Source organism: Microcaecilia unicolor, chromosome 3, assembly GCF_901765095.1.
Source record: "Microcaecilia unicolor chromosome 3, aMicUni1.1, whole genome shotgun sequence".
Lineage (NCBI taxonomy): Eukaryota > Metazoa > Chordata > Amphibia > Gymnophiona > Siphonopidae > Microcaecilia > Microcaecilia unicolor.
Genome location: NC_044033.1, coordinates 526,559,966 through 526,587,912, shown reverse-complemented (window position 1 = coordinate 526,587,912; position 27,947 = coordinate 526,559,966). Strand labels below are relative to the sequence as shown.

The 27,947-nt window shown below is 45.0% G+C and overlaps 1 protein-coding gene across 1 annotated transcript in view; it reads right to left on the bottom strand.

Annotated features, from left to right (window-relative positions):
• FOXO3 (forkhead box O3) overlaps positions 1–27,947 on the bottom strand; it is a 186,375-nt gene that overhangs the window by 33,392 nt on the left and 125,036 nt on the right. The window contains 1 exon segment of the mRNA XM_030199185.1: positions 2–1,022. Coding sequence (XP_030055045.1) covers positions 2–1,022 — 1,021 coding nt within the window.

Here is a 27,947-nt window from a genome sequence, read left to right as displayed (position 1 = left end):
AAGGTATGGCTGCCACTTAGCAAAGAACTCTGGGCTTGGTGCTGGAGTAAGTTCTGGTTGCCTAAACCTCCCTGGTTTGGAGAAGCGGCAAATGACATCATAGGGTCATTCCGCAGTATGATGCTTCTTCGTGAGTTCTGGGCAGACATTGCTGTGCTGGCTTGGGACATGAGTGGATCTGACTGTGTCATCAAGACATCACTGTGGCTCAGCGAGTTAGGTGTCAGCAGATCCTGCAGAGTCTGGTTACTATAATGGTTCATGGAAGAAAAAGTAGCTTGCTTATTCTCCTGGATGGTCTGCATGGGTGACTGGCGCAAAGAAGTCAGGGCAGATGGTCCAAAAATAGAATTGTTGAAATTTGCCGAAGAGGAACCAAGGCTTGAACCTTTGGAACCATATGTAAAGCTAGAACTTCTCTGCATGAGGCCCCCTGGAGATGACTGCTGGGAAGAAGTAAGAGTAATGTTGTCCAACAGGTCATCCATGAGGTTTTCTGTTAATCCATCATTCAAGTTCATGGTGCCTGCCATATCAGTCAACCTAGGCAGCTCAACAGTACTTGGTTTATTTACAGATGGAGACAAGCTTCCTGGACTTCCATACAACATGGGAGAAAGTGGGCAGTCATCATCTTGAACATTCTCTATCTCGGTGGCCAGTATAGGGGACAAACGGCCACTTATTGTACTAGCGTTGGAATTTGTCCGAGAGCGGAAGTCTGTCCAAGCATCTAACTCATCACTGCTACGGGACGTAGGGCTCCCAGGCCACTTAGCCAACTGGGAAGGGCTGTCCTCACTTCCTTCTGGGGCCGTCTGAGTAGCGGCCTTTTTCTTGGCCGCTCGGCCTCGGCTCTTTGTGTACTTGTTACTGTTGTCCATGGAAACGGCACGTCTTCGCGGGGCCTTTCCACCCTTTCCACCTTCAGGGTTGATCATCCACCAAGAACTTTTTCCTGTGCCTTCGTTCTGTACCCTGATGAACCTGCTGTGCAGAGACAGGTTATGCCGGATAGAATTCTGTGGAAAGACAAAGAACATGTTTAAGATGAGCCATCTTCTTCAGCATGCTCACGCTCCATAACTAACTGAAAACATGAATGAATCCTATAAAACTAGATTAACTGCAATGGAATATTTAGTTTTCATGTTTTTATTGACGTGAACACACAATGCTTGCACATCAATTGATACAGCGTGAAACACAAATATGGTACAAGCATAAAATCCCAGTAACATCATCAGACGTCAAGTTTTTAATTTTTCACCCCCCACCCCTTCCCTCCCCGAACTCTGCTTTGAATCCAACACTATTTGATAACAAACCCCCATAACTTCCTCTTTCGTAAAGAATCAGATAGGAAGGTATACAGACTATCATCCAGCTGTTAACACATACTCCCCCCTACTACCCTTCCTTCTTTTAATATAACACTATAATATACAGAAACCAGACGTTTGAACTCTTCCCCCTACCTCCTAAACTTCCCCTCCCTTATGCCCACCTGGACCTAAACTCTGATTGCAATGGAATATTTAAATACATTCTTATTGAAAGTAAGCAGGGACAATTTTTAAGATACGTTAACACGTGTTTTATGAACAGATTTTAACAACAGAAGAAGAGGCTTAGAAAATTTTAATCAGTCCACTTTTGTGGCAAAGTGTTTGTAAGGAAGGTTTCAACAAATCAGACTGGAAAGAAACCAAACAATAATATATTCACAATATAATTCAGTAGTAATACTTGGTTGATAGACAGATTTCCCAATGCTTCATGCCCTCCTAAAGGGTCCTCTCATGTTATCATGGGTCTCTTCCTTTTAGTGACCTTTTGATCATGAAGAGTAACAACGACCCAGAATGGTCATGTGGTTTTAAGAGGACCTTTCTGAGGGCAAAAGAAACAATAAGATAACTGCTCTTCTGGGGCAGGAGTGGGGAGGAATGTTATAGGAACCAAATGAGTGTGTGTGTTGGGGGGGGGGGGGGGCAAACTTCAGGAACAGTCATCAAAGTGAATGGTTGCACGAACACTTGAGGTAGTTACAGTTTCTTCAGTTGATACACAGTAATATTTTCAACAGGCAATCCTCTCACTCACTCCTTTCTAGGTCTTCCTGGGACCCTTGTTGATTTAGTATTTCCTGGAGCCCCTTCCCTTTAGGGGTGCAGGAACCTCTCCTGGTGAACTGAGCCCAGCTGTGTGTGTCTCTCTCTCTCCTCAGATATACAGAGACAGGCAACCCCTCCAGTCTTTTTCTTTTGACTCCAACTCTCTGTGAATTCAAAGAACCTACTGGCTTGGGCTATTCCAGCCAGCTTGGTAGAAAAAGGAACCCTTCTAATGTGGCTATTTCCACACTGTACTTGGGGTAATGCTGAGCCAGGTGTGACAGCTAAGGCACAGCATTCAGGCCAGCTTGCAGAAGTAAGTAGCCACCTTTCTATCTCTCATTGGAATAGACAGTCTCCCTGTTCTAGGCCCTGCTATCTCCCTGTTCTAGGCCCTGCTATCTAGTAGACAGAGTAGTTTAGCTTGTGTTTCCAGGACACGCTGTTTACTTCTAGCTTTCAGGGTTCATGAAAAAGATGCTTACCCTCTGCAATCAGAAGAATACACTGTCTCCCTAACCTTCCAGGCCCACCTACAGGATTGGGCTTAGTTGCTACTCTATAGGAAATGGCCAGGGGTATTCTCTTGTTGATTCCTGGGCATAGACTCCGTTCACTGGGTAAATCTCTCTTATCTGCACCCTTCTCCTCCACTGCTAACTCCAGACTCCGTTCCTTTTATCTTGCTGCACCATATGCCTGGAATAGACTTCTTGAGCCGGTACATCAAGCTCCATCTCTGGCCGTCTTCAAATCTAAGCTAAAAGCCCACCTTTTTGATGCTGCTTTTAACTCCTAACCCTTATTCACTTTGTTCAGAACCCTTATTTTATCATCCTCACTTTAATATTCCCTTATCTCTTGTTTGTTCTGTCTGTCCTAATTAGATTGTAAGCTCTGTCGAGCAGGGACTGTCTCTTCATGTTCAAGTGTACAGCGCTGCGTACGTCTAGTAGCGCGCTTTAGAAATGATAAGTAGTAGTAGTAGTAGCATAGACTTCCCTGCAACACCCAGCATGTCTGGACTAAGGGCTAACACCAGGCTTTACACCCCCCCCCACATGCTAGAACCTAGCCTACCTTGACAACCTGACCTCACAGACCTGACCTGCTTTCACTACAGCAATTAGTGTCCCCTTCATGACCTCTAGACACTGTCCCAGACTGTTGTCGGCTTCAGGTGCCGGCATTTTTCCCTCTCTTGCAGCCTGATTGTACTGCTAATTTGACTTGATCGCTGCCAGTAGCGACACTGCAGCAATGAAAGCAAGCTGCCTCATGCCCCTCCCAATGATGCCTCCCCCCTCCTCTGAATCAACTTCCTGTTCTGAGTGGGTGGTAGGCATCACTGGGAAGGTCAAGGCCCCCCTTCGCTGCAGTATCACTACTGGCAGTGATCAAGGCACATTAGCAGAACCATCCAGCTGCAGGGAGGAGAGGGAGAGTCAGAGAGGCTGGAACTGCAAGGTTGGGGTGGAAGGAAAGGGGAGAACCGCTGTACTTGTAGAGGGAAGGAGGGAGGGAGACAGAGGTGCTGGACCTGGGAAAGGAGACTGCTAGATCCTGGGGGAGGGGTGAGAGAGGAGTGAAGGTGTGGAAGAGAGTGAGAGATACATTGGAAGCCCAAGAGGGAGCAATAGAGGACCCTGAAGGGGGCGGATGGGAAGAGAGAGGGAGAGGTACAGGCCCCAAAGTAGAAGTGCATGAGGAAGGGAAGAGGGAGGAGAGTAGAGGGACAGGGAGATAGAGAATAGATGCTGGGCATGGAGAGGGTATAAGGACAAGGACACAGACGAGTAATGCTGAACGGACAGAAACAGAAGATACTGGTCCTGAGAAGCAGGAGAAGACACAAGAGGTGTCTGAGATCGACAAAGAGAAGAGACTGCCAGTGGGATGGCTAAACGAATTCTGAAGGTGTACAACTGAAAGAGAAACAAAGAGGAGTCTCACTGGAGTGCAGAGTCCAGAATAAACAAAAAAGAGACTAAGTTTCCTTTTGCTATTGTTGTGAGATCTTTGTCACTTTTGCTTACAGGCTCTTTTTGTAATTTTGCAAATAAAATTCTAAATATTATCACTTGAACAGAAAAAGAAAAGCAACAGATTATATCAAAAGAAGACTACATAAATGCAGAAGAAACCAGCTATTTAAATCAGTCCACAACAACTAAGAAGAGCCAAGACCAAAATCAGTGGAGAATAGAGAGTGTGGATTGTTCCGCCAACGTCACCCCCCCCCCCCCCCCCCACCTCAGGGATTATTGGTCCCGACCTGGATCCACCAACAAAATTAATATATCTTAAGTAAAGTAACTTGCTCTAGACTGATCCAGGCAGGTCACATAAATTGGCCGTCAAAAAGCTACAATGTCTGATTTTGGGCTACGGACTAAAAAAAATGCGTCGGCAGAGAAGCTGTTGACACAAGTGGCATTTGAAAAATAACACAGCAGAAGGTGTTTGTCCACAGTGCCCCTCATTCTAGAATCTCGAGCGCCCAGTTTGTGCACGCTTATAAATACCTACAGTTACGCAAGTAACTTCATTGACAAATTAGCTGTTAATTACACTAACCAATTATTGGACACAATTAGGGGTAACTGGCACTAATTTGCAGTTTCATGCTTGTGCAAATTCTGTAGCATGTAATTGAAAGGGGGTGTGAACATGGAGTGGCATGGATGGCTCAGGGCCTAGAACTTAACACGCTAAGGTTATCGGAATACCGACAGTTACGCACACAACTGCAACATTTAGTCATGTACGTTAACACTAGCCAATGACAAGGTTAAGCAGTCACACCCAAATGCTACTACTACTTATCACTTCTATAGCGCTACAAGGCATACGCAGCGCTGTACACCATACACAAAAAGACAGTCCCTGCTCAAAGAGCTCACAATCTAAATATGGAATGTTGCTAGTGGAATAACAACATTCCATGTAGAATCTCAAATAGTAGCAACATTCCATATAGAATCTCAAATAGTAGCAACAGAATCTCCAATAGTAGCAACATTCCATGTAGAATCTCCAATAGTAGCAACAGAATCTCCAATAGTACAACATTCCATGTAGAATCTCCAATAGTAGCAACAGAATCTCCAATAGTAGCAACATTCCATGTAGAATCTCAAATAGTAGCAACAGAATCTCCAATAGTAGCAACATTCCATGCAGAATCTCAAGTAATAGCAACATTCCAGAATCTCAAATAGTAACAACATTCCATGTCCCACTGCACTAACCACTAGGCTACTCCTCCACTAGCAACATTCCATGTAGAATCTCAAATAGTAGCAACATTCCATGCAGAATCTCAAGTAATAGCAACAGAATCTCCAATAGTAGCAACATTCCATGCAGAATCTCAAGTAATAGCAACATTCCAGAATCTCAAATAGTAACAACATTCCATGTCCCACTGCACTAACCCCTAGGCTACTCCTCCACTAGTAACATTCCATGTAGAATCTCAATAGTAGCAACAGAATCTCCAATAGTAGCAACATTCCATGCAGAATCTCAAGTAATAGCAACATTCCAGAATCTCAAATAGTAACAACATCCCATGTTCCACTGCACTAACCACTAGGCTACTCCTCCAATAGCAACATTCCATCTAGAAGCCTGCCCTTGCAGATCAGCAATGCGGCCGCGCAGGCTTCTGTTTCTGTGAGTCAGACGTCCTGACTCACAGAAATAGAAGCCTGCGCGGCCACGCTGCTGAACTGCAAAGGCAGGCTTCTACACTACTACTACTAATCACTTCTATAGCACTACAAGGCATACGCAGCGCTGTACACCATAAATGAAAAGACAGTCCCTGCTCAAAGAGCTCACAATCTAAATAGGACAGGCAAACAGACAGAACAACTAAAGGGAATTAAAGAGAGGTGGGGATAAAAGGGTACAGTGCAAGTGAGTAATGGTTAGGAGTCAAAAGCAGCATTAAAGAGGTGGGCTTTTAGCCTGGATTTGAAAACGGCCAAAGACGGGGCTAGACGTACAGGCTCGGGAAGTCTATTCCAGGCGTGAGGTGCAGCGAGATAAAAGGAACGGAGTCTGGAATTAGCAGTAGAGAAGAAGGGGACAGACAAGAGACATTTATCCATGCTGCCTTGTAACTGCGCAGAATCCCAGCGCTGAACCTCAGGCCTGCAGAAAATTACCCTCACTGTGCCCAGGACTCAAACCCACAGCGCTGCTCAACTCAAACAACAGATCATTCTATATTTGGTTGTAGAAATGAGGCTGCATACTCAGACAGGATTCAAATCTAAATAAAAGTTAACCTAAGCTTTCACTGGTAAGGAGAGGAAATTATTTCTGTGTCCCATCCTTCCAGACCCTGTTTACCTTGCAGGAGTCTGCCTATTAACTCAGACACCAGCTGCAAGATCTTCCCCAGGAATACAGAGACTTTTTGTCTGGACACTGCATGCATGTGGTATCAATTTATCATTCCTAACAACAGCAACCGGGAACCCACTCCTAAGGAGCTGTGTAACTTAACTCTCAGAAACTCCCCCTTAAAAAAAAAAAAATAAAATTGAAAGACAGCAAGGCCAAGAGGAGAAGGGTAAGCTTGAGCTTCTGCATTAAGCCAAGCAACACAAGGCAGCGTGTTTTCCTTTCAGCAGTTCTGGGCATGTTTCCTCCACCTCATGCACGTGACAGCGACTTGTCTTACTGCAGCATGAGCTGGAACCCAAAGTCTCCCTTCTCGTGAATGGAAACAGCTGGACAAGAAGCGTGAGCCCTGCACGGCGGCCCCCTCGCGCTTCCCGGCTCAGAGCCGCCCACTGCCAGGAACAGAGAGCCTTCTGCGTCTGATGCTTTGCCCATGTGGAGGAATCCTGCTCAGCCTCGCGCTGGTGAGACACCGATTCCTGCCACGCTACGTACTTTCTTGCTATCGCTGCTGCTAATGTCTGGATTTTGTTTCGGCCCGACAACAGCTGCAATACTAGAGCCTGCAGGCTTTCTTTTCAGGGGACTCTTCACTGGGATTTCTTCGGGTAAATTGGTGCTTTAGCTGCACAAAAAGCTTCTTTGCAAATTTGACACTGAGCACAAGTGGGGAAAAGTATGCAGTATTATAATTAACTTTGAAGTTAGTAGAGGCTCTGTTTTGAGTTTTATCCTACAGTGGAGTACTTGCTATAAACTGGTGTCTCAGTCTAGCTGCCCCAATGCTGCGCGCTTAACGCCAATTCTAAAACCACATCTCAGCGCCAAGGTTTTGTTACAGAAAACTAGTGTAAGGTCAGCTCTGGTGTGCCCTCTTTCACTATGTCAATGGCAGGCATAAGCGGACACATCAAAATGCTCCAAGTGACATGTGTGGTTTATGGTATTGTATGAACTATTCTCCTAACTGGGAGACACACCCATGCTCCGTCCACAAGTAAGTCCCAGGGGTCTAGCCAGATCGGTTATAGGCCCAGATTTAAGATGGGTGAGCCTTTGTATTGCATTTCTCTCTTCTGCCCCTGCCCGCAGCCTGGCAACTCCTCCCCAGCCTGCTCAACATCAGGCTTCACTCTGGCACATCCTGCTGGAGAAGAAAAAGGAAGCCTCATCAACGACAGCAGGACGCGGGCAGAGAGATTCTTGCACAGAGGCCCGTGCAGGCAGCGGACGTGCATTGCTGCTCCTGCAGGGAGGGGGTACAGAGAACGGGGGTGTTACTGGGCAGCGGGCAGGGGGCAAACGCTGGATCTGGGGGCACAGAAGAGGGAGAGAGGGGAGCAAGGCGGCCACTGTCGAGGGTGGCCAGACAGGGTGGGCCTGAGCCAAGAATGGGTGGGCCTGTGCCCACCCATAGCGATGCCACTGATATAGCCCACGCCCCACCTTGGCAGCTACATGCTATGACACTTAGGAAAAGCACCTAGTGCGCAATTTCATGGTACCTTTGCTTCATGTAATTGGTGTCTACCTCTAGGCAGCACTTTATAAAGTTGCTCCCTTGGGACTTGATTCAGGAAATGGTGCCAAAAAAAAAGCCCACCGAGCACTATTCTATAAATGACACTTCGAGTTGGGCACCGTTTATAGAACAGTGCACAGTGCTGGGATCTGAAGATTTACACCAACTGAAACCCGGTGTAAATTAGGCACACAAACACCCCCGACCTATCCACGCCCCTCCCATGGCCACGCCCCCTTTCAGCTGTGCACTAAGAAAAACGTGCGCGTCTGTACAGAATAGCGCTTAGCAAGATGCGCATTGCCAATTAGTGCCAGTAATTGTCAGTACCCAATTATTGGCGCTAATTGGCTCGTTACAAAATTAAATTGCGTGTGCAAATTTGAGTGCCGTATATAGAATCTGGAGGTTTAGCGCTTAGAACATTGGGTTGAGAACCAGGGGAGGCCAGGATTCAACCCTGTGACCCTGGGAAAGTCACCTCACCCTCTGCTGCCTCATCAACAAGCTTAGAGGCCCATTTCCTAAGCTGCATTCTGGCACTAATCAGGGCCGCCGAGAGGGTGGGGGGGGGGGGGGCAAAATTCCCTGGGCCTCCAAGGGGGGCCCGGTGCCGGGGTCAGGCCGCCGGCGCTGCAGTCCCCGGTCTCACCTGCCTGCCTCCTTGGCTCCGGGCAGATCGCATCTCTTCTGGCTTTCCCTCCCTGTGTCCCGCCCTCGCGGAAACTGGAAGTTACATCAGACGAGGGCGGGACACAGGGAGGGAAGGCCAGAAGAGATGAGATCTGCGACTGCCGCTTTGAATGAAGGGGGCACGGAGCCGTGGAGGCAGGCAGGTGAGACCGAGGACTGCAGCGGCGGGGGTGGGGCGGCAGTGGCAGGGGGAGCGACGGGGGGGGGGGGGGCGGCAGCGGGGTGGCCTTGCCCCGGGCCCGGCTTGGTCTCTCGGCGGCCCTGGCAATAATCCCTCTTGTTGGTCAATTAGCATGCACTAATTGGTGGTAACATGTGTTATTTACAAATAATAGGGCATTGGGCAGTATTTAAGCAGGCAGGAGCCTTTCCCGCTTTGTTAAAGCCTGTATTGAAACTCAACCGTTCAGTAGCTCGTGAATCTGCCTCATATGTCGGGGAGCTCACTGGGAACCTGGATATCAGTCATCATCTTCGCCATAAGTTCATCCCTTTGTAAACAAGCTAAGGACAGACAATACTGGCAGGAATACAGTGTGATTGTTGCCTAAACAAAAAAATCTGTGCTCCCGGCATGCAGGAATTCCTCTCAGGCTCTGCGGATTGCCAAACTAAAATCCACAAAATCCAAAGGACACTCATTTCTGCCTCAGGGTGCGCTAGGGAGGTAAAATTCCTAGATGTAATAAATGCCTGCTTCTTACAGCCCAATGTGGGGCCATATCCGGGTACTGGTATTGAATTTCTGGGTTTGCAGAGCCAGCTAACACATATCTGGTTAAGTGCGGTATTCAGCACTTAAACGGCAATGGGTCACTGTATAAAGATAGGACTGATTTTTATGCTGTCAACTCGACCGGTTCAGTTCTGAACATCAGCACTTAACTGGCTAAATGCTGACTCCACCCCCAGAATGCCCCCCCCCCCCCCAAATAGCCGGTTTTCAGTTACTTTCTTTCACTGAAATTGACCAGTTTGCGATTTACCTTGTACAATCCATCCATTCTGAACAACAATATAAACTCATAACATATGAGGAAAGGCTAAGGAGGTTAGGGCTCTTCATCTTGGAAAAGAGACAGATGAGGGGAGGTATGATTGAGGTCTACAAAATCCTGAGTAGTGTAGAATGAGTAGAACTAAATCGATTTTATACTCACTCATTCTCAAAATATAAACACTAGGGGACACTCGAGGAAGCTACACAGATTAAATACTTTTAAAACAAATAGGAGGAAATATTTTTTCACTCAAAGAATAGTTACGCTCTGGAACTCTTTCCCGGAGGAGGTGGTAACAGTGGTTAGCGTACCTGGGTTTAAAAAAAGGTTTGGACAAATTCCTGGAGGAAAAGTCCGTAGTCTGCTATTGAGACAGACATGGGGAAACAACTTCTTGCCCTGGGATTTGTAGTCTGGAGTGTTGCCACGATTTGGGTTTCTGCCAGGTACTTGTGACCTGGCTTGGCCACTGCTTGGAAAACAGGATACATGTTTATTCACGCCTTCAAAGAAATGTAGCAGATTGGTGAGGCAAGATTTCCCTTGGCTAGATAGACCATTGGTCTGACCCAGCATGGCTACTCTTATGTTCTTATGCCACGCAGCTCAGATAAGCCGAGAGACACACGTGGGTCCTGGAATGTATCGGCTGTTCTGGGGTAGTACAGGAAGAATGCTGAGCAAGGTGGGCTGCATAGCTGATGAAAGGATCAGGTGAAAGAAGACCATGCTGGGATACTGCTTCATCATCAGTTTAGAGGGAAATGTGCCCCCTGCTGGGACATTTGTACTGGAAAAGAGAGAAACTGTCACCTAATCCTAGGTCAGTACTTTCTCAGAGGAGAGAGTGTCCCTAACACCGTGTTGGCAGATTAGCTGATATTAGTTAAAGAGGAGGTGTGTAACATCCAAGGTCCTTGGAGGTTTCCCAGTCAAGTACAGGCCAGTCCAATCCAGTTTATCCTATTTGACATCTCCCAACACCATCATCCCAACATTATGATACTAGCCATGTGGAATTAAGGATGACAATAGATAAATGGATTCACCAACCTCTATGACCTTTTGCTCTGGGGCTAATTATTACAAGGAGGGTTAATTACAAGCACTTAATAGCCAATTGTGTTTGACACAGGGTTCTGACACAACCCAGACATTTAGCAAACGCAATGCCAACAACTGGAGATTTAAAGGACTGAACTGGCAGGTCTGACTGGGAGAGACTCATTCTGTGCAGACCTGTAGAAGCCAATTCAGGCAAGAGGCAGACTTATGAACTCTGTTAATATACGTAAGCGTTTTGTAAGTCATAAGCAGCAGTGTTAAAAATCTACTTGGGTCTTACAACGTGAGGTACTGAAACTGAGAAGACATTGAGGCGTATTTTCAAAGCACTTAGCCTTACAAAGTTCCATAGGTTTCTATGGAACTTTGGAAGGCTTAGTGCTTTGAAAATATGCCTCATGGTGTCATGTTTTCATGGCATAACATTCTGAAAATCTTTTATGTAGCGATCAAACAAATCAACATGAGAGAGAGAGAGAGAGAGAGAGAGAGAGAAATGGGAAGATAGAAATCTGAAGGGGAAGATTCACATCTGTCTGGTTATTCTCACCAGTAACGTACAGGGGATTTTATGCATCACCATAGGTTAACCTGGCCAGAGTTTAATTTTGGAAAGTTTAAGGTTCCAAGGTATAGAAGACAGGTGAGATAGTTAGGGATATTTAGGAAATCCCAATAGAGAGGGTTCAATCACTGATCTAGGCCTCTCTTCACTAGGTAGACCTTTGTGTTTAATACATTTCAGTAAATCCACTTTTATGGTCCTGCTTTCCATCTGGTGAATGACAAAAACGCTTAAAAATAAGGCAAGTCACTTAACCCTCCATTGCCCCAGGTGCAAATAAGTACCTGTATATAATATGTAAGCCGCATTGAACCTGCTATGAGTGGGAAAGCGTGGGGTACAAATGTAACAAAAATAAAATAATCTCTATGTATTACTCAACAAATGGAATGCAGCTAGCATTCATTGCCAGAGAATGTGGTAAAGGCGGTTAGCTTAGCGGGGTTTAAAAAAGGTCTGGACAGCTTCCTAAAGGAAAAGTCCATAGACCATTCTTAAAATGAGTTGGGGAAAATACACTGCTTATTTCTAGGATAAGCAGCATAAAATGTATTGAACTTTTTCAGGATCTTGCCAGGTATTTGTGACCTGGATTGGCCACTGTTGGAAACAGAATGCTGGGCTTGATGGACCTTTAGTCTGTCCCAGTGTGCCAATACTTATGTACTTATGTAACAGTGCTCATCGACCCCATTAATACAAAATATAGGGCCTATAGGTCTCTAAAATACAGACCATAGCTTACATAAGCTTCCCAAAATTACAGACCTTATACAGACAAACTATGGTACCAGTGCCTGGAGTCCTCAGAAAGTAAGTTCCAGCATCCACATGCCTTAGAACCAGGTTCCAGCACTGCCGGACCTGAGAAACCCAGGCTATTGAACTCACATGCCTTAGAAATGCTTTAGAAGAAAAGGCTCTAGTGGCCATGGGTCTGACAAATACATTACAGCTCACTTTCCTTCAGGATCTCAAAGAAGAACAATTTTTACAGGTAAGTACAGATTTCAACATCTTGGAATATTAGGTCTCCCAGCACCCAACCACGTCACACAATACTTCACCTGTCACCGCAGCAATCATTCTCTCTATGTAAGCTTCACCTTTCTCTCACAAATAGCAGCACCGGTTATACCAGTTATTTTTGACTTTTAATAATAGATTGCCTCTTCTGAACAAAAGAAACAGCCACCTGACAACAATGAAGAGGGCGCCTTAACTCACCTCCCTTCCTGCAGGGTGTCTCAAGGTGCTCACTGATACCACAGGAAATGACACATCCATGTCCTAGGGACCTCACTGCAGTGGCCAGGCCAACAGCCACTTACTCAAGCACTCTGGAATTAGGATCACTGTCCGGGTTATTATGAATGGCTTTCACACAAAAACACAGGAAGCCTCCAGATGAGGAAAGACCTCCCGTGCCGCCTTCTTACATTCTTCCCAATGAATCAAACAGGCACAGTACAGAAGTGAGGACTAGGGTCAGGACAACTCCCAGCACATCAAGGCAGCAGAAGCAAGGAACGGCTACAGTCACCTGTGTGGAGTGGTAGCCAATTGAAATACAACTATGCTGCCTTTCACAAACTCATTGGCCTTCCCATACTAGAGACACGACTCGGTTTGCAATTGTTCTCAGACGCCTATATCTAGTTAACATCTCTCCCAAAGAAGCTTAACTTAGTTGGGCCAATTTTCAAAACAGTTATACATTCACTAGCGGCTGGTGAGCGTGGATAAGATTCTAGACAGTGCTGGGGAGGAGTCAGCTGTCTTGGTACATAAGTACATAAGTAATGCCATACTGGGAAAAGACCAAGGGTCCATCGAGCCCAGCATCCTGTCCATGACAGCGGCCAATCCAGGCCAAGGGCACCTGGCAAGCTTCCCAAATGTACAAACATTCTATACATGTTATTCCTGGAATTGTGGATTTTTCCAAGTCCGTTTAGTAGTGGTTTATGGACTTGTCCTTTAGGAAACCGTCCAACCCCTTTTTAAACTCTGCTAAGCTAACCGCCTTCACCACTTTCTCCGGCAACGAATTCCAGAGTTTAATTACACGTTGGGTGAAGAAATATTTTCTCCGATTTGTTTTAAATTTACTACACTGTAGTGTCATCGCATGCCCCCTAGTCCTAGTATTTTTGGAAAGCGTGAACAGACGCTTCACATCCACCTGTTCCATGGGGATACAAAGGACCTAGGAAAATGTGGGTGGGAGGCAGGTTCTGCAAGACAATTTTAGCCTTCTGGGTAGAAAGCTGAAATCCAGATCCTCCAGTGTAGCATTTTTGAAAATGCTCCCTGTTCCATGCGCAGGACCCAAAAAGGTAGGCAGAACTCTGAAGTCTCAATGTGTGGTTGGGCCGATGGTGCAGGGTTGAGGAATTTAGATTAGTTAGGAACTGGGCAACGTTTTGGGAAAGGGGGAGCCTATTCTGAAAGGATGGACTGCACCTTAACTGGGATGGGTACTAACTTTTAAAAAGGAGACAGAGCAGCTTTTAAACTAAAATAGGGGGGGGGGGCGACAGTCACCCAGGAGAGCGTGGTTCGGTGTGGAGTATCCTTGAAGGATAATGTTGAAACAGGATATTTAGGGAATCTCAATAGAGAGGGTTCAACAATGGTGAAAGAAAGCCAGGAGTCTTTAAGGGGAGAGCAGAGGAAAGGATGCAAATTATCCCCTTCATCTTCTAAGCAGCTTGTAGATGAAAGGAAAAAAAACACAATTTGAAGTGTCTGGAAAGAAATGCTAGAGGCCTAAAAAAATAGTGTGTGTGGGGGGGGGGAGGGGGGTTAAGCTATATGTTAAAGAGGGAATCAAGTCAAACAAATTAAATGTTCTACATGAAACAGATAACAGCACCTTATAGATAGAAATTCTATGTGTGAAGATACTGGTAGGGCTGTAGTACCGTCCACCAGGACAGAACAAACAGACAGGTGAAGAAATATTTACAGAAATTAGGAAAGCTGGCAAATTTGGCAACAGTATAATAATGGACAATTTCAATTACCCCAATGATGACTGGATAAATGCTACATCAGGGAGCGTTAGGGAGCTAAAATTCCTACACATAATAAATGACTGCTTCTTGGAACAACTGGTTCAGGAATCGGCAAGAGGGGGAAATATTTTAGATCTAGTCCTTAGTGAGGGCATAATATGAGGGGTAATGGTGTTGGGTCCGCTGGGAAACAGCGATCATAACGTGATCAAGTTTCAGCTACTATCTGGATTGCAGTCACTATGGAAATCTACTGTAGAAGAATCTAATTTTTGAAAGGGTGACTATGATAAAATGAGGAAAGTGGTTAAAAAGAAGCTACAAGGATCGGCTGCAAAGGTTAGGAGTTTAAATCAGGCATGGACATTGTTTAAAAATACAAAGCCCAGACCAGATGTATTCCAAGTATTTACAAAAGGTTGAAAGAAGAGCAAACAGCCAGCATGGTTAAAAGGGGAAGTTAAAGAGGCTATCAGAATTAAAATGACATCCTTCAAAGAATGGAAAAAGGAACTGAGTGAAGAAAATAAGAAAGACTTGGCAAGTTAGATGCAAAGAAGAGAATATGAATAGAAACTTGCCACAGAGGCAAAAACTCACAGTAACAACTTTTTTCAGGTACATCAGAAGAAGAAAGCCTGCGAGGGAATCCATAGGACCATTAGATCACGAAGGAGCAAAAGGGATGCTCAGGGAGGACAAGGCCGTAGCGGAGAGACTGAATTGAATTCTTTGCTTGGGTCTTTATAGAAAAAAATGTAAGAGATCTATCTGTACCAGAAATGTTTTTCAAGGGTGATGAACCGGAGGAACTGAAAGAAATCTTGGTGAACCTGAAAGATGTACTGAGCCAAACCAACAAATAAAACAAGTTCACCAGGACCAGATGGAATGCATCCTAGGGTACTGAAAGAACTCAAACATGAAATTGCTGATCTGCTATTAGCAGTTTGCAACCGGTCATTAAAATCATCCGTAGTACCTGAAGATTGGAGGGTGGCCAATGTAATGGCGATTTTTTTAAAGGGTTCTGGGGTGATCTGGGAAATTACAGACTGATAAGCCTGACTTCAGTGCTGGGCAAAATAGTGGAAACTATTATAAAGAATAAAATTAAAGAGCACAGAGACAAACATGGTTTAATGGGATAGAGTCAGCATGGGTTCAGCCAAGGGAAGTCTTGCCTCACCAAGTTGCTTCATTTCTTTGAAGGCATAAATAAACACATGGATAAAGGTGAGCCAGTTGATGCAGTGTATCTAGATATATAGAAAGCTTTTAACAAAATTTCTCATGAGAGACTCCTGAGAAAATAAAAGAGTCATGGGATATGAGACAATGTTCTTCTGTAGATTAGATATTCGTTACTGGAGAAAAATCAGAGGGTAAGGTTAAACGGCCATTTTTCTCAGCAGAGGGGAGCGAATAGTGGAGTGCCGCAGGGATCTGTACTGGGACCTATGCTATTTAGCATATTTATAAATGATCTGGAAATCAGAAGGACAAACGAGGTGATTACATTTGCAGATCACAAAAAACTATTCAAAATTGTCAAATCATAAGCGGACTGTGAAAAATTGCAGGAAGGCCTTAGGAAACTGGAAGGCTGGGCATTCAAATGGCAGATGAAATTTAATGTGGACAAATGTGAAGTGATGCACATTGGGAAGAAGAACCCAAATCAGAATTACCTGATGCTAGGGTCCACCTTGGGGTTCAGCACTGAAGAAAAAGATCTAGGTGTGGTTGTATATAATACACCAGTAGTTCCCAAACCTGGTCCTCGAGGCACCCCAGCCAGTCAGGTTTTTAGTATACCCCCAATAAATATTCATGAGAGAGGTTTACAAGCAAGGACCTGGATTGGTCTCTGTTGGAAACAGAATACTGGGCTAGTCTCAATATGGCTATTCTTATATTTTTAAATAGGCCTTGGGGAGTTGAGTTGGATTCTAGGCCCTAAATAAATTTTGAAGGACAGTCTGACCAAACCAGCAGTCATGTCAGGAATCTTTTTCTAGAAAGTAGGGAGATGTGAATGTGTGGACAGAAGTCCAAATTGCAACTCTGTAAATCTCCTCTATGGAGGCTGACCTCAAGTGGGCTACTAATGCAGCCATGGTTTCTTGATGAGTCAGCCAAGCCTGGGCATAAATGAAGGAGATGCAGTCTGCTAGCCAACTTGAGAAAGTGTATTTACTGATGGCAGCCCCCATTCTGTTGGGGTCAAAAGAAAACTAAAAGCTGGGTGACGTTTTTAAGGGCTTTAGTCAGCTCCAAATAGAAGGCCAAGGCTCTCTTCCAGTCCAAGGTATGCAGTGTGCTTTCACCATAAGGAGCAGGGGGCTTAGGGAAGAATGTTGACAAACAACTGACTGGTTAAGATGGAACTCCCTCCAACACTACCTTAGGAAGGAACTTGGGACTACTCTGTTGTGATGACATTTTGTATAAGGTGGATCAGCTACTAGGCCTACAGCTCATTGACTCCATGGGCTAAAGTAACCAGCACTAAACACAGGAATTTCCAGGTCAGGTACTTTAGATGACAGGTATCAAGTGGTTCAAATGGAGCTTTCACCATCTGTGTCAGGATGATGTTAAGATCCCATGACATTATAGAAGGCATGATGGGAGGTTTCATAAGGAGTAAGGCTCTCATGAAGCAAATAATTAAGGGAAGGTTAACCTCTACACAGTGATGGTAAGCAAAAATTACATTAAGGTGAACTCTTATAGAGTTAGTTTTGAGACCAGACTCAGATGTGCAGAAGGTATTCAAGCAGTTTTTGTGTAGGAAAGGAAAAAGGGTCTTGGGAACTAAGAAGCACATTTTAAACCTATGGGCTTCTTAGCATTTAGCATGTACTAACTCCGTTAGCACACGCTAAGCTTTAGTAAAAGGGCCCCTCAATCACCTCACTCATTATTCCTGTTTCCAGATCTTTTAATAATTTTCCTCAGGAGTCATTCATGCAGTATTTTATCAAATATCTTCTGAAAATCCAGATACACAGCATCAGTCAGCTCACCTTTATCCACATGTTTATTCACGCCTTCAAAGAAATGTAGCAGATTGCTGAGGCAAGATTTCCCTTGGCTAAATCCATTTTGGCTTTCTCTCATTACTCCATGCCTACGTATATGTTCAGTAATTGTTTTCTTTATAACAATCACTACCATTTTGCCCGGAATCAATGTTAGGCTCATTGGTCTATAATTTTCTGGGCCACTCTGGAACCCTTTAAGAAAACTGTTACATTGGCCATCCTCCAATCTTCCTATACAATGCTTGATTTTAAAGATAAATTCCATATTATTTATTTATTTAAAAAAACAACTTGTATTCTGCTCTATCAACAAACTTCTGGGTAGGGTGTACCTTTAACAGACATAATAATTTGATATAACAAATAGTATTTAGTATATACACAAACAAACAGAACCAGTAGTACAGTACAAATTACACATATCAGACCTCAACACTACAACCAGCCTCCCTCCTCAATACAGCGTCTCTTAACTATATACTCCTTCATACTCCTGTCTAAACAAATATGTTTTCAACATGTTTTGGGTTTTGTTTTAAAGCATCCATCTCCCGGACCTCTCTAACACATCCACAATCGTGGCCCAGTAATATACAAGATGGAACTTCAAAATTCTTCCAGTGTAACATCTTGATATGTTGATACTTCCAGTAAGACTTTGTTTGAGGATTGCAATAATCGCCTTGGCTGCTAAACATATAGCCTTGTAGCGAAAATAGCTGATATCCTAGTTGCCAACCAGGGGCGTAGCTAGGTGGGGCCACAGGGGCATGGGCGCCCGCAGATTTAGCCCTGGCCCCTTGCTTTCACACACAAACACCCGAGCTGCCGACCCTCCCCCACCACATTCGACCCCCTTCCGTCCCACTGCCGCCAACCCTCCCCCACCGCCGCCGTCAGGTACCTTTGCTGGTGGGGGTCCCCAACCCCTGCCAGCCGAAGTCCTCTTCAGCGCTGGTCTCCAGTGCGTTGCTGATCTGGATTCTGTTTCTGTGAGTCCTGATGTCCTGCACAGAAACAGAATCCAGATCAGTGAACGCGCCGGACTTGGAGACCGGCGCTGGAGGGACCCCCGCCATCAAAGGTGCCTGGCGGCATCAGGGGAGGGTTGGCGGAAGGGGGGGGGGGGTGTTGAAAGGAATGGGGGAGGGGGTGCCGGGGGGGAGGCAGTCAAAAGTGGTGTGGGGGTCGACGGTGCCGGGGGGGGGGGGGGGGGCTAAAATGTGCCCCCTTACCTCGGGCTCTGGACCCCCCTCCTGCCGAAGTCTGGCTATGCTCCTGTTGTCAACACCTAAAAACAGTCCATTGCAGTAGTCAAAGCAGGGTGAAAAATCACATTTTGTACTACTACTACTTGACATTTCTAAAGCGCTACTAGGGTTACGCAGCGCTGTACAATTTAACATAGAAGGACAGTCCCTGCTCAAAGGAGCTTACAATCTAAAGGACAAATGTACAGTCAGTCAAATAGGGGCAGTCTAGATTTCCTGAAAGGTATAAAGGTTAGGTGCCGAAAGCAACATTGAAGAGGTGGGCTTTGAGCAAGGATTTGAAGATGGGTAGGGAGGGGGCTTGGCGTAAGGGCTCAGGAAGTTGATTCCAAGCATAGGGTGAGGCGAGGCAGAATGAGCCTCTACCAAGTGAAAGTTACCTGACTCAGCAATTCTTTCAACCAGTTTTTAATTTGAAAAATACATCTCAAAGCTTTTTGTACATGAAATTTCATTGAGAATGTGGTGTCCGTCATCATTCCTAAATTCCGCATCTTACTAACTATAGGAATGGATTCGTTCTCAAATTTGAACACAGCAGGACTGAGGCAGAGCACTAGATGGGGTCTATTTGATTTTAGCAAAGCTTTAGACACAGTTCTGCACAGACGACTAATAAATAAACTGAGTGCCAGTGGCATTCCTAGGGGCGCTGACACCCGTGGTGGATCGCCGATGCGCCCCGCCCCCCCGGGTCCAGCACCCCCCCCCCCGTGCAGTGCGACCCCCCCCCCGGCAAAAGGACACCCCCTCACCCTGGCAAAAGAACCCCCTCACCCCCGGGTGCACGCCGCTGGGGGGGGGGTGCCACGCGCCGGTCAGTAACCTGTTCCGGGGCAGAGGGAGCATGGAAACGAATGACGCTGACCGGCGCGCGGCACCCCCCCAGCGGTGTGCACCCGGGGCGGACCGCCCCCCCTTGGTACGCCACTGCTGAGTGCCCTCCCTATGAGCCCTAAAGTGAGTGACTTGGTTATGAACTGGTTGAGTGGAAGGCAACAGAGGGTAGTGGTAAATGGAGCTCATTCTGAGGAAAAGGATGTTACCAGTGATTTGTGGCAAGATTTGGCTCTTGGGTTGATTCTTTTCAACATTTTTGTAAGCGATATTGCTGAAGGGCTGTCTGGTAAGGTTTGTCTCTTTGTGGATGATACCAAAATCTGCAACAGGGCAGACATCCCTGGTAGTGTGGATAACACAAGGAAGGACTTAGCAAAGCTAGAGGAATGGTCTGGAATTTGGCAGCTTAGATTTAATGCTAAAAAATGCAGGGTCAGATCTTCGAGCTGCAAAAACCCAAAGGAATGCTACAGTTTAATGGACGAAGAACTTTTGTGCATGAAAGAGCAACAAGACTTGGGTGTGATCATATGTGATGACCTTAAGGTGGCCAAACAGGTAAGGAAAGGCAACAGCGAAAGCTAGAAGAATGCTTGGGTGCATAGGGAGAGGAAAGGCCAGTAGGAAAAAGGAGGTAATGCTGCCCCTGTGTAAGACTCTGGTGAGACCTCATTTAGAATAGTGTGTACAATTCTGGAAACCACACCTGGAAAAAGATATAAACAGGATGGAGTCAGTCCAGAGGGTGGACATTAAAATGGTCAGTGGTCTTCATCATAAAGCAGACGGGGACAGACTTAAAGATCTCAATATACAGTGATACTTTGGTTTTCGTCGATTTTTTCCCTGAAACATTTGTCTTGGATTTCGTTGGCGCAGCCACGTGACCTCGCTGCTAATTTTGCGAAAACAAAAGCGACCCACACGTTCTCCTGCTCATTGATTCATATGGAAATAATTGCCTCGGTTTTCGTCGGCTTCGGATTTCGCCGATTGTTTTCGGATGGATTATCGACGAAAACCGAGGTATCCCTGTATATACTTTGGAAGACTGACAGGAGAGGAGAGATATGATAGAAACATTTAAATACCTATGTGGCATAAATGCACAGGAGGCGAATCTCTTTCAATTGAATGGAAGCTCTGGAACGAGGGGGCATAGGATGACGGTGAAAGGGGATAGACTCAGGAGTAACCTGAGGAAATACTTCTTCATGGAAAGGATGATGAATTCTTAGAATGGCCTTCCGGTGGAAGTGATAGAAACGAAAACAGTATCTGAATTAAAGAGAGCTTGGGACAAGTACATACGATCTCTAAGGGAGTGGTAGGGAGAGTAGATGGCATGGATGGGCAGACTGGATAGGCCATATGGTCTTTACCTGCCTATATTTTATGTATTTATTTATTACATTTATATCCCGCACTTTCCCACTAAAAGCAGGCTCAATGCAGCTTACATAGTAATAGGTAACACAGAATTTTGTTATGTAAAGTTATGTTTCTAGGTGGGATACACCTAGAGACTGAAAAATAAGCTCCCCATGTTTACCTCACAGAATTTGATTTTCTACTGCTAGTGAGAACCGCTAAACAGAAGCAGGAGCTGGAGCTAGGCAGCAAAACTGACAAACATCTCCACTGCTGCCAGGGGAGCGGACTCAGCGAATACCCCTCTTCCCCCTACCAAGAAGCAGCAGCAGCACGGAGGACTGTGGCTCTAGAGCAGGGGTATCCAACCTCAGTCCTTGAGAGCCGCAATCCAGTCAGGTTTTCAGGATTTCCTCAATTAATAGGCACGAGGTCTATTTGCATGCACTACCTCTACTGTATGCAAATAGATCTCATATGTATTCATTGTGGAAATCCTGAAAACCCAACCTGGTGAGTGCTGAGGTTGGACGCCCCTGGTCTAGAGGGAATGAACCAATCCCCTCCTGTGAAGTCTGCACATAGGACACAGCACAGGAAAGCAGGGCTGTGGGAAACACCCCTCCTCCCCACGCCAACAAGCAGCAGAAGCGTGGAGGAGCGAGAAGGGAGCCAACATATGCATGAAATCTCTAGTAATAGTTTTAGTGTCTGTAAAGTACAGGAAATATTTATCTGGGAGAGATTTGATTTGAAACACATACAGTATCCAGTCTCTTTCACTCACAAGGTTTTGGCAGTTCCAAAGTTCTGATCTTTTCCTTTACAATTAATATAAATGAGTGAATGTTGCAAGTTGTTTTTTTGTATTCTTCCCCTTTCCTTTTTTTTTTTTTAAACTTAGAAATAAGAGGCGCAGGAGACAGTAAAACCCTCCCCCCCCCAACCTATACCAGCGGAGGAGGTCATGCAACAGCAAACACCCCATAACTCATTCTGTCACCCACCTAAGATTACAGATAGCGTAGGCTACACATTTTTAAAATAAATAAATAAATACATAACTAAAATCTAGGAGAGGAGGAACACGGCCGCCCCCACCCCCCACCCTTATAACCTATGGCTGGTTGACAGGAACTGTAAACAATATACCAGAGCCAATTCTGCTTGAGGAGAAGGAAGACCCAAGATAAGGGCAGTAGCCCAGGATCCAAATTCTAATGAACCTGGCCTGACAAATATTAACAGGCTGCCTCCTCATTTAGTCAGTCAGTACGAGAGAGAAAAGTGCCTGCACGTTAATTCACAGTCATATCTTCAGCCCAGAAGCAGAGAAGGAAGGGAATTAGAGTGAAAAAGATGCAAGAAGTCTTCGTGTACCCTCCAGTGCAACGTCAACCCCCAGCCACTTCAAAGCTGGTCTGTGAAGGCAGAACATTTCTCAAGGAATTTTTTCATGATTGGTGGAGTGATGCTCCTGAATCTGAAGTGGCCAAGAGCAGTGTTTGCACAAAGTTTCCACATTTAAGTGTCAGTAATCCAACCCCGCATGCAGTTTCAAGGTTCCATTCAAAATAGAAACATTGACATTTCATGGCAAGTCAGCAGTTCGTGCTAAGTGTGCAGAAGTTTCAAATGCACGGACAAACCCAGACAAAACACCAATACATGCAAAGAATGAAGGCTGAAAGGTTTCAGGCCATATATATATATATATATATATATATATATTTTTTTTTTTAATCTAAAATATTTCTCTTGTTTATCTAAGAACCTGGCTCATTTATAACCAAGGCTGACACCATGAGCCTTATTTCTCATTCTGCTCTCTATATCCATCCCTACCCATAGTCTCTACGCCTATCCAGGACTGGTGCCCACCTAGTGTGTCAGAGTTTGGAAGTGAAAGAGCTCTGGCATTGCTCTGGTGCAGAGGATAAACTTCCCGTTGTCATGCCTGCTGCTGCCACCCTTTACCTTCTCCTGCAGCCCAAAGCTTAAATGAGACTGAGTGCTGCGTAGGCCCTGTAAGCACAGGCTGACACTCGAGCACTGCTCCGTCCTAGGCTGTCCCCCTCTTCTTGTGTTGTCTTCACCTAAATTCTTTTCCAGGGTCTAAATGTTATTTCTTCTTTCTTCTCTTGTCTTCATTTCCTCTCTGCATCTGTCCGACATTGATCCTTCCCCTTAATCGTTTTTTCTCTATTTCTCTCTTCTGTGCATTTCCACTCAGCAACTAGATTTTACCCCTCATTATTCCCTTCTTTCACACTCCAGTCTTCAGTTTCCTCTTTTCACATCTTACCTAGCTATGAGCTTTCCGTCTTCCACTCTTGCCTCTCCTTTGCTCTCATGATCTTCCTCCAAGTCTCAACCCTAGCTTATTACCTGTCACCCAACATGCTACCCGGTTTCCTCATTTCCTTCTCAGATCGGTTCCCATCATCTGTTCCTTTACAGTGCGTCTCTCAACCCTTTTCCACCTATTCCAGCTCCTTCACCTTCTCTCTCCCTCCATTCATCCCCCTTCTCACCCCCTCTTCCTCCATTCTGATCCCTTCTCACTACTTCCTATCTTCTTTCTTTTCAATCTGACCCCTACTATCCAATCGCCCACTGTCTGTCTTCTCCCTCCCTACCCGCCTCCATTCTGTCTCTTCTCACCCTCTGCCTTCTCCCATTGTCCACCTCCAGTCTCTGCACCAGCCCCTAACCCCCTTCTTCCAGGCCAAGTATCAGACCTGTCTCCAAGCCCAATCCTGTTTCTTTCACCTGCCTCTGTGTCAATCCCTCAGCCCCTTCAGAGCTAGAACCCTTCCCCTATGTCCCTTAACATCTGCCCTTTCTCCCATCCCTGGCAACTATGTTAGCTCCAAACTGTCTTCTCTCAGCCCTAGCATCAGACCTATCCCCCTGTCCCAGTATGAACCCCTACTACCACCCCATCATCTGCCAATATCAGTCCCCTTCTGCCATCTCCAGCCGTCAGCCTCCTTTACCCTTCTACATCCCCAGCACCCTTGTTAGCCACCTTCTCCTACTCCCAGTCCCTGTGTCAGCCCCAACATCAGCTTCAGAGTCGCTGCCTAGGGCCTGCTCCGAATCTACCTCTAATGCTCCCCCCACCCCGACAAGACTTCCTGCTCCAGCAGCTGTGAAACCCTGCTGCTGGCCAACAACCTTTTGCGATTTTTGAAGACAGACAAGGTGGGGGTGGGGGGTTCAGCCTAAAAGATACCAGATCATGGACAGGAAAGGAGGGAAGTGGAGGACAGCTATTGGATTGTGGGAGGGACTTGGCAGGTCTTAGGTTTAGAAACAGGTGGTCCCTACCATTGGGCAGCCCTGGACATTTTGCTGAGCTCGTTCAATGGTAGATACATCCCTGTTTCCTATTACCCCCATTTCCCCCTCCTCCATTTTTGCATCTTTGCAGACAAAATTTCTATTCTTAGCAGTTGCTTAATGGTTAAAGCAGAGGGCCAAGACTCAAGCAAAGCAGTGTTCAGATCTGACCGGCACTCCTGATTTTGTCCAGGTCAATAAACCTTCCACGGCCTCAGTTATAAACTTAGATTGTAAGCTCTCCTGGGACAGGGACATATCTGCTGTACCCGAATGTAACTTGTGTTAAACTACTATTGAAAAAGTATGAGCTAAATCCAAAATAATTTTTTTAAAAGATGATCTAAGACAACTCCAGGAGAGACTGAGTGGTTGACAGTTAAGATTCGGTGCATAATCATTTATTAGGGACTTATTTATTTGTTGCATTTGTATCCCACATTTTCCCACCTATTTGCAGGCTCAATGTGGCTTACATTATGCCGTAATGGCGATCGCCATTTCCGGGGTGAGAAATACAAAGTGGTATTGCATTAAAGTTCATAAGTGACAGAGTAGATTAACGGAATGAGAACTAAAGTGGAATTGCGTTCATGATCCTTAGTGACAGAGTGAATGAACCAGTCAAGTGTAGAGAGTTCGGTTTTGTCCAGTTCTGATATACGTTTCATTGTTTGGTATTTAGGTTGGGTCATTGTGGTATGCCTTTTTGAACAGGTTGGTTTTTAGTGATTTTCGGAAGTTTGTTAGGTCGTGTATTGTTTTTATGGCGTTTGGTTGTGCATTCCATAGTTGGGTGCTTATGTATGAGAAGCTGGATGCATAGGTTGATTTATATTTTAGTCCTTTGCAGCTGGGGTAGTGGAGATTCAAGAATGTGCGTGCTGATCTTTTTGTGTTCCTGGTTGGTAGGTCTATGAGGTCTGACATGTAGGCCGGGACCTCGCAATGAATAATTTTATGAGCCAAGGTGCAAAGTTTGAACGCAATACGTTCTTTAAGTGGGAGCCAGTGTAGTTTTTCTCTTAGGGGTTTGGCGCTTTCATATTTCATTTTTCCAAATATGAGTCTGGCCGCTGTGTTTTGGGCAGTTTCGAGTTTCTTGATGATTTGTTCTTTGCATCCGGCATAAATTGCACTGCAGTAATCTAGGTGGCTTAGCACCATTGATTGTACCAGGCTGCGGAATATTTCCCTTGGGAAGAAAGGTTTTACTCTTGTGAGTTTCCACATTGAATGGAACATTTTCTTTGTTGTGTTTTTCGCATGGCTTTCTAGTGTGAGATTTCGGTTGATTGTGACTCCGAGAATTTTCAGGCTATCTGAAACAGGAAGGGTGTAGTCTGGGGTGTTTATAGTGGTGGGTTTGTTCGTGTTGTATTGTGATGAGAGGATGAGACATTGTGTTTTTTCTGTGTTGAGTTTGAATTGAAATGCATCCGCCCAAGAATTCACGATCTGGAGGTTGTGTTTGATTTCATTTGTAATTTCTGTTAGATCATGTTTGAACGGAATATAAATCGTGACATCGTCTGCGTAGATGTGGGGATTAAGGCCTTGGTTGGATAGCGACTTGGCTAGAGGTGTCATCATTAGGTTGAAAAGGGTCGGTGAAAGCGGTGAACCTTGGGGTACTCCACATTCTGGTTTCCATGGTGATGATGTGTTTGAATTTGACATTACTTGGTAAGATCTTTCGGTTAAGAAGCCCTTTATCCAACTAAGTACGTATCCACCAATCCCGAAGTATTCTAGGATGTTTAGTAGTATTTTATGATTTACCATGTCGAACACACTGGACATGTCGAATTGTAGGAAGAGTACACTATTGCCAGTTGCAATTGCTTGTTTGAATTTGGTTAGGAGAGTGATTAGTACTGTTTCGGTGCTGTGGTTGGATCGAAATCCTGATTGTGATTCATGTAGTATAGAGAAATTGTTTAAGTAGTCGGTAAGCTGCTTGGTTACCATACTTTCCATTATTTTAACTACCAGAGGGATGGATGCTACCGGGCAGTAGTTGGTTATGTTGTTTGCTTTTTTCTTTGAATCTTTAGGTACTGGGTTGAGTAGTATGTTTCCTTTATCCTTAGGGAAGAGTCCATGTTGTAACATGTAGTTTAGGTGTGACGTGAGGTCTGTTATGAAGCGTTGAGGGGCGGATTTTATTAGGTTGTTGGGACATGTGTCCAGTTTGCAGTGGGATTTGGCGAACCTGTTGATTGCTTGAGTAACGGTTTCATCGGTGAGTACAGCGAAGTTAGTCCAGATTCGGTCTGCCGGGTATTCATCGGGGATTGGGTCCAGACAATCAATGAATTTTTCGTGGTCATTGATATTAAGTGGTAGCGTGCTTCGTAGCTTTATAATTTTTTTCGTTAAAGTATTTAGCAAGGTTGTCATTGAAAACCCATCTCTTTGATAAAATTTACTGAAAGAATCAAAACACATTAAGTCCGCACACACTGTTAGTAATGCAACAATACATGCTCTTCTGAATTCCCATCCCCCATAATTTTTACCACATTTATACCTCTACTCATAGAAAAATGTTATACCGAATTGTTCTCCTACTATTGTTTAGTTGCCCTATCAGTTCCCGTTGTCTCTTTCCATTGTTCTATTCCCTTAACGACACTTTAACTTTATTTTCGCATAACCCCTCACAATGTAATCCATAACCGAGTTGTAACAAACTGTATTTCCACCATTCACAATGTATTGTAAGCCACACTGAACCCGCAAATAGGTGGGAAAATGTGGGATACAAATGCAATAAATAAATAAATAATAAATAAATGGGGTGTCTATGTTGGTTGTGGTATCTAGTAGTTTGTTCACAAGTTGGAAGAGTTTATGCGTGTCTTTGTAGTCTGGCCCTATTTTGGTTTTGTAGTATGACCTTTTGGTTTGTCTTATTGCATATTTGTATTTTCTTTGCGTTTGTTTCCATGCGTTAAGTGTGTATTCATCTTTTATTTTATTCCATGCTCGTTCAAGCCTCCTAACTTGTTTCTAGGACTGAATAACTTGAGTGTACTGGCACAGGGATACAGAATATGTCACCTTTATGACTGTATAATCCAGGGTGACTATGACATGGATACAGAGCTCTTTACCTCTAGGATGGTCAGAAGTTTGATGTAAAGATCCCTATGTAAAGATAGGGATACTCTCTAGGACTGCATGGCTCAGAAGATGGGTACAATAATACACAGCCTACCCCTTCCAGGGCTCAGGGATACAGAAGCACCTGTTGATTTCTAATTAGAATCTGTGTCACATTAATAGTGACCTGAAATGCACTGCAGAAAGCACGAAGAAGTGCTTTTTGTCACAAGAAGCACATTCTCTCACTGGAACAATCACTGTTACGAACTCAAAACAGTCTTCTCCCTTGAGGAGTATCTAAAATCGAAGCAGATTATATCACCCACTAATCTTTTCTTCCTCCCAAAACTCTGAAATCTATCCGATGATGAGGCTTGGATGACCGTCTCTGGAAGCGTATTCCACAGAATTACTGAGCTCTGTGTGATATGCGCCATACTCTGTGACCGTGAAAGCGAAATATCTTTCTATTCCTTCTTGTGAGTTCTGCAAGAGCAAATCCCGTGTGTACGGCCCTTGCACTGTGGAATCGGGTCCCTTCTCAGCCGTGTTTTTCTTGA